The sequence below is a fragment of the Palaemon carinicauda genome, chromosome 21 (genome assembly GCF_036898095.1).
Source record: "Palaemon carinicauda isolate YSFRI2023 chromosome 21, ASM3689809v2, whole genome shotgun sequence".
Classification (NCBI taxonomy): domain Eukaryota; kingdom Metazoa; phylum Arthropoda; class Malacostraca; order Decapoda; family Palaemonidae; genus Palaemon; species Palaemon carinicauda.
Genome location: NC_090745.1, coordinates 4,020,445 through 4,027,944, shown reverse-complemented (window position 1 = coordinate 4,027,944; position 7,500 = coordinate 4,020,445). Strand labels below are relative to the sequence as shown.

At 37.1% G+C, this 7,500-nt stretch overlaps 2 protein-coding genes across 2 annotated transcripts in view; both read right to left on the bottom strand.

The window, feature by feature from the left end:
• LOC137615165 (uncharacterized) overlaps positions 1–3,952 on the bottom strand; it is a 60,076-nt gene extending 56,124 nt beyond the window's left edge. Inside the window, exon 1 of the mRNA XM_068344802.1 lies at positions 3,760–3,952. The gene's annotated coding sequence lies outside the window, so the exon portion shown is untranslated. The remainder of the gene's footprint in view (positions 1–3,759) is intronic.
• A 2,589-nt stretch (positions 3,953–6,541) lies between these two features.
• The window catches only part of LOC137615526 (cation channel sperm-associated targeting subunit tau-like), a 7,206-nt gene continuing 6,247 nt past the window's right edge, over positions 6,542–7,500 (bottom strand). Inside the window, exon 3 of the mRNA XM_068345439.1 lies at positions 6,542–6,674. Coding sequence (XP_068201540.1) covers positions 6,542–6,674 — 133 coding nt within the window. The remainder of the gene's footprint in view (positions 6,675–7,500) is intronic.

Sequence of the window (7,500 nt, the reverse complement as noted above, 5' to 3'; positions counted from 1 at the left end):
CAAAAGTTTAGCTGGGGTCCAAAAGGCACTAGAAGAGTTGGAAGACCCAGGCCTACAAGGCTGAGGCCTATGAAGCTTGAAGTTGGAGATGGAGGTGAAGTACTGAAGATAGAGAAGACTGGAGATATCTAACCGAGGCCCTTTGCGTCAATAGGCGTAGGAGATGATGATGAATGGCAGAAACAAAGGACACTGACAAATTCCCCAACAGGGCAATGGCATAGAGACTGACCGTCACCATATGATCAGTGTCCAAATCCCCTCTCCACCCAAGCTAGGATCAGGGCGAGCCAGGAAATGGTTGCTGATGACTAAGCAGGCAAACCTCTAGTATGACCCCCAAATTCACCATCCGTAGCTCCAAGGATGGTGAGGTTGCAGACACTACAAGAAACTATCGAGCCTGAGCATATCTCGAACACAAGTCCTGCAGATCATTAGGGCAGGTAGGTTTCCAGTATGTTACCACAATCATAGTTCCATGATTACCTTAATGGAAAAATAAACCTATTCTAAAAAAGTGTTGGAAACACTTATGGGAAATGAACATTATCAAATTTTCGGTATTATTACAGTTTCATCCATTATGGGAAATGTATTATAATAATATGTTTCCCTAGTACAGCACGTGATAACCAAATACTTCCTCTTAATACTTTATTGTCGCTAATGCATACTTACGGAGAAAAAACTATTTCAGGTATTGAAGGTCTTGACTTTTTCTAAGTTTAGTGTATATCTTTCCATGGGCACGCAAGGTACCTCTTGTTAGTTTGTATATCTGTTTTCATCCTACTTGGCTCCTCCCCATTGCGTAATGTGACAATATTTGCTTGAATGCGCATTTGCTCCTCCCACTAATGTCGCTCCTCCAATCAAAATACTACTGGGATCTTTTCAAGGGTTATTATTGGACGATTCATTTTGTCTCTTATTCTTGTTTCAAGGATCTGTTTTTCGTGCAATATAACATTGTAACCGATAGTATTTTGTTTTTTTCCTATTTCATTATGGGAAAAACTCCTGATTGTCATTTGTTTTTGGGTTGGAAACCTGCCGGTTAAGTTTTCTCGTTACTTAACTGTCATGGATCCTCCGGTGCAGGTGTGCGATATATGTCGTTATTCTTATTTTGAAGTGATCGGCCGATTTCATGGTAATTATAATGGTACCCCAGACATTGTGAATCGGTTTCTTCGAGAGCATTTAGTGTTACCTACAAGTGTTTCGTGTGCTAAATGTGATTCGCCTTTACTTTTCCGTGAAGATAGACATGTGTGGTATTGTACAAAATCAGTGAAAATACCTAAAACGAAGAAAAGGCGTTTGGTGCAATTATAGTGTTCGTGACTATAAGGGAACTTTTCTTCACGGGTCCCACCTTCCCCCGTGGAAATTAATTTTATTTGTCAATCACTGGTTGCATAAGTGTTGGGACCACCATTTTGTAATTAAGGGCCTCAGTATATCTCCTTCTACTAGTGTAGACTGGAGAAGCCTTTGTTCAGAAGTGACTGAATTTAGTTTTGATAACCAAGAGGCTATTGGTGGTGATGGTGTAATCGTTGAGATTGACGAATCTCATTTTGGAAAACGGAAGTATGACCGTGGAAGGCCTCTGAGTGACATATGGGTGTTGGGGGGTATTGAGAGGCAGTCCAAAAAAACATTTATTGTGCCTTTAATTGACCCATTACCACGGAAGCGTGATGCAGCTACCCTCATCCCTTTAATTGAGAAGTACATTAAACGGGGGCAGCATTGTTGTTAGTGATAAGTGGCGGGCTTATAATTCTCTGCAGTCTCTTGGATACGATCACCGTACTGTGAACCATTCTGAAAATTTTGTGGATCCTTCAAACCCCGACACCCATACCCAAAACATTGAATGTCTTTGGCGGGAGCTGAAGGAATGGATACAACGGCCTGGTAACCGTTGTGAATACTTCAGGCAGTATTTGTCACGTTTTATTTTTATACACAAATACCCTGAGGAGGAGCTGCTCCATCATTTTTTTATCACGACCAGCAAACTGTATCCTCCACAATCTGAGGCACAACGGGTTCCAGTAGCTTTTGATGATTCAGAAGAGGGTCACAACCACAGCCTTCCACATCATCATCGTCAGGTTCCATTTAAGGTAAGAAGTGACCTAACAAAATATATATTTAAATTTAGCCCGGGGTAAAGGGGGGTCGCAGGGGGGGGGCAGAGCCCCCCCCCCCCCCCCCGGTAGGGGTACAGGGCCCCTAGGCTAGGTTAGGTGGGTTTATTAGGTTCGGTAGTGCCCTGAAAATCCCTGTGACCTTAAGGGGGGGTTGCAGGGGGGGTGGAGCCCCCCCCCCCGGTAGGGGTACAGGGCCCCTAGGCTAGGTTAGGTGGGTTTATTAGGTTCGGTAGTGCCCTGAAAATCACTGTGGCCTTAAGGGGGGGTCGCAGGGGGGGGGGGGGGGGGCGGACCCCCCCCCCCGGTAGGGCTAGGTAGGGGTGGTGGAACATTAATTAGTGCAAATATCATTGGACGCCCCCTCCCCCACCCAAAACCCCGGTTCCCACCTGGAGTCCCCCATAATTGTTGGGATAAAGAAGGGTATTTCTGCATTACAACATATGCAACAAAAACAATAAAAACATGGTTACAAATACTGATTTTTCTGGAAAAACTTGTTGTTTTAACTCCATAGTAAATCTCTAAATCGGATGGTTTGCAGTCAAAATAAACGTTAAATTCGTTGAAACTACACTATTTCTGATGCAACAAATATATTTTTATTCCAGTTTCCACATAATGGAAACTGTAAATTTACCAAATTTTCTTACAGTTTTTCAGAAAATTGGTAGAATAAATACACAAGAAATGGAATGTATTAAATGTTTTCAAGGAATTTAAGGCAAATAATATGAAACTTAGATATCCATTGCTCTATAACAACACACAAGGGTTATCATTGTCAATGTTTGGCTGTTGCAGTATGTGATAGGTGGTTTACACTCCCACTTCAGAGTATCTACATTTGTAAACCACACACAATGTATATATATATATATATATATATAATATACATATATATATATATAATATACATATATATATATATATATACTACACATACATACAGACAGACACTTGCTCTTTTTTATGTAATGGAGATTATGTAAAAATATATACAAGTAGATACATATAGATAAATATATACAGATAGATATAGGTAGATATATAAATGGACATTTCAATATAAAGATATATATATATATATATATATATATTTATATATATATATTATATATATATATATATAATTTATATCATATATAAAACAATAAGTTTTTAAAATATATATATATATATATATAATATTATATATAGCCTATATATAAACAATAACAGTTCTTAAAACATGGTAAATGCACCAATCCAATAAAATATGTCTTACACTGATGGATACTATATAATTTCTGGTTTACCTGTTTAAATAATATCGTTTCCCTTCCGAACCAAGAAAATAATTCAAAGAAAATGGGAAATCCCTTAAGAATATTTCTCCAGGCCTTTTCATTATACTTATCAAGGCCGGCTAATTATAAGACTTTTATTTATTAAATAGTCAACTTATTCCCTACTCTTTAACTTTTTTTTTTTACATCTCGACCTAGTCAGCTGTCCATATACTACCCATGGACTAAATACAAAGGCCTATCAGCATATAATTAACTCTAAAAACGTAAATATTTACTAGACTTTAAATTTTGTCTCTTACCTCCTACCCTCCATGGTGTTGGATCTTCCATCTTGTGGTAATACAGGACTTCCAAACTTCACTAACTCACTAAATTTACGGCTTAACTACTGCTCTGTTCCGTATTCACTCTTACACATGTTTGTATTACGATATAACACTATAAATTCATTTCGTTAATGAATTTCTACACCGTACACTAAAGATTCCGCGCTCATACACCCAAATCTTCTGTATGACAGTCATACCGCATTATTCATTCTTTACATCGGCTCTCCTTTTGGCTGATATTGTCAGTTGAAATTAACCATTGTTAAGACAAAATACCTTATATTAGAATTATAGATTTCAATCATATTACTTTAATCTATGAGAGAGAGAGAGAGAGAGAGAGAGAGAGAGGATTGATTTCGCTACTAAGCTGCTTTTGATGGGATTATTTCAATTACGAATGGAAAATTCCTGGCAAACCAACGTCAGTGGGTACTTTATATATACTATATATATATATATATATATATATATACATATATATATATATATATATATATCAATGCAGTTCTTATATCAAAACCTGGAAGATTTGCTCTACAAATTTACCTTTTTCGAAATCAGATAGGAGAAACTAGACATCGGTAACTTTAGTGTTATGCTGTACATTTTAAAACTATATGAAATGAGAATGTATTCGTATTAAACAAGCCAAACGACAATGAATTATAGAAACAAGAAACATCAATAATTAATACTTAAGAGAAGATAACATGAAATCATTAATAAAGATTTTAGAAAATCGCCTTTTTATCAACATTATCTGACAGGGTAATGGTAATGGAGTAAGCATTCCAAGTTATCCAACCCATATCATGACCCGGAAATGCGTAATGAACCATTTACCCTCATGCCATAAATACAGCCCCCAAAGTACCTTTACATACGCAAAGGTACCAAGATAAACCGTTGGGTCATAATCCTTTGTTGCCCAGATGTTCATCTGGGTACAGGATAGAGTTCGTGACTCGTGAAGCGCTTATCCGCTCCTAGAGGTTCAAATCACCCGTCTCTTCTGTAGAGCTTGAAACGTATGTTCAATTTTAAAGTTTTTCCCGGGATTTTCCATGGTGGAAAAGCAAGGTTTTCCTTTTATAAGACCTTGCGTTGACGTGACAGGAATAATGATGTTTTTAGGAATGTTGATAGATGTGTTTTAAACAACATCGTGCCATTTTTAAAACGCAAAGAAAAGGAAAACAAGATGATTCTAAGTGTTGGCACATGTTTCAAACAATCTCGAGACATTTTTAAAACAGGGCTGAGAAAAACATGATTATTTTAAGTGTTGGCGCTTGCTTCAAACAACCTAGTACCATTTTGAAAGGAAAATATTGCGGCTTAACCCAAAAGGAAAAAAAGAAGCAGTCGTTAAATTGTAGGCTATAATACTAAAATGATTATCTATTTTGCAGATTATATATATGTGAAGGGGTGTCATGAGATAACATCTATTTCATATAATAATATACGTTTTACCCCTGCTGACGGTCAGATATCTAGAGAGGTTCTTTCAAATTATTATTATTATTATTATTATTATTATTATTATTATTATTATTATTTGCTAAGCTACAACCCTAGTTGGAAAAGCAAGATGCTATAACCCAGGTGCTCCAACAGAGAAAATAGCCCGGTGAGGAAAGGACAAGGGCTCCAACAGAGAAAATAGCCCGGTGAGGAAAGGACAAGGGCTCCAACAGAGAAAATAGCCCGGTGAGGAAAGGAAATAAGAAAATAAATAAACTACAAGAGAAGTAATGAACCATTAAAATAACATATTTTAAGAAAAGCAACAACATTAAGATAGATCTTTCATATATAAACTATAAAAAGAGCCCCAAGGCAGTGGAAGACCATGGTACAGAGGCTATGGCACTACCGAAGACTAGAGAACAATGGTTTGATTTTGGAGTGTCCTTCTATCAGAGCTGCTTACCATTACCTTCTAGTAATTCTTCTTCTTCACCACCGTTATCCCTACATTAAAGGGTCGGTTGCCTGATACGCCCTCTCCAATACCTTCTATCAAAGGCATCTTCCACCAAACCTCTCCATATCATCCTTCACCATATCTCACCATTTAAGTTTCTGCTTTCTTCTCTATCTTCTCCTTTCCTTACATTAAGGGGTCGGTTGCCTGATGTACCCTCTCCAATGCCTTCTATCAAAAACATCCTCTTCCACCAAACCTCTGCTCTCCATATCATCCTTCACCATATCTCACCATTTAAGTTTCTGTTTCCCTCTCGTTCTTCACCTCATAACAGACTCCTCCCAAGCCCTCCTTACTCTCTCTCCACCATTTATATCTTTCAATTATTATTACTTGCTAAGCTACAACCCTATTTGGAAAAGCAGCATGCTATAAGCCCAGGGCCCCCAACGAGGAAAATAGGTGATAAATTATTAACCGAAGCCATACCAAACACTTTTTTTATAGACATTTTTCTATACAGAAACAACGATGATGGATTTCAACCGTAGATATGAATATATGTCAGAAATGCCTGGTTTTGGATTACATGCAGTTCGACTTTGAAATATTATAGTAAAATAATAAGAAGAAATGTGCAGTACCACAAATAAAGTCGACATTTTTAATAGTATCCCACTCAATATTATTTCATTATATAAAATATTCCAAAATATTCTAACCAATTTTCAGTATTATACTCTAAAAGATTCCCAATTAGGAATCTTCACAGACATCTTCGTTGCCGTCACAATTCCTAAGATCCTTATCCAGAGCCTAGGATCCCGTGGGTATGATCCAAAAACTCTTTGGATCGTGCCCGGAGGATATAGAGTTTCTGCCCCGGGACACGATCGAGCGCCTAGGTGGAGTTCCGTACCAGGTCTTCTTCTTCAGGTTACAATTACTCCTGAAAAATAAATGAGAACCAGTTTCTTTTATAAATGAAAATCCCTTCAGGGTATAATCAATTGTTTATTCTCTCTCTCTCTCTCTCTCTCTCTCTCTCTCTCTCTCTCTCTATATATATATATATATACATATATATAATGGGCGCTTAACAAAGAACTGGCAGTAATTTTAGACTCTCTCTCTCTCTCTCTCTCTCTCTCTCTCTCATATATATATATATATATATATATACATATATATATATATATATATATAATGGGCGCTTAACAAAGAACTGGCAGTAATTTTAGACTCTCTCTCTCTCTCTCTCTCTCTCTCTCTCTCTCTCTAATAGATCTCTTAGCAAAGATCTGGCAGTGATTTTAGACACTCTCTCTCTCTCTCTCTCTCTCTCTATATATATATATATATATATAATGGATCTCTTAGCAACGATCTGACATTAATTTTAGACCTCTAGAAACGTTGTAAATGACAATTTCAAAACCAGCGTAGAGATAATTTCCATATTAATTTCTCTATATAGGGCAAAATATATTACGACCGTTTCATCTCTATATGAAAAAATGTACTCTTTTTTTCAAGAGGAATTTGTAAGAGAATTGCAACATATTGTGCAGCCAACAAACCGTCCTGACACGAGAATAATTACAGATGGTTTCAAACTATCAGAACCTAGATACATGTCTACCGTAGGCTCTAGACAGTCTAGAGCCTTTGAATATGCAGCCCCGAGACTATACAATAAGCTCCCCACGATACATCCGAATGATTGCAGATATTAAGGCTTTCGAGAGGAAACTGAAGAAGATATTAAGGCTTTC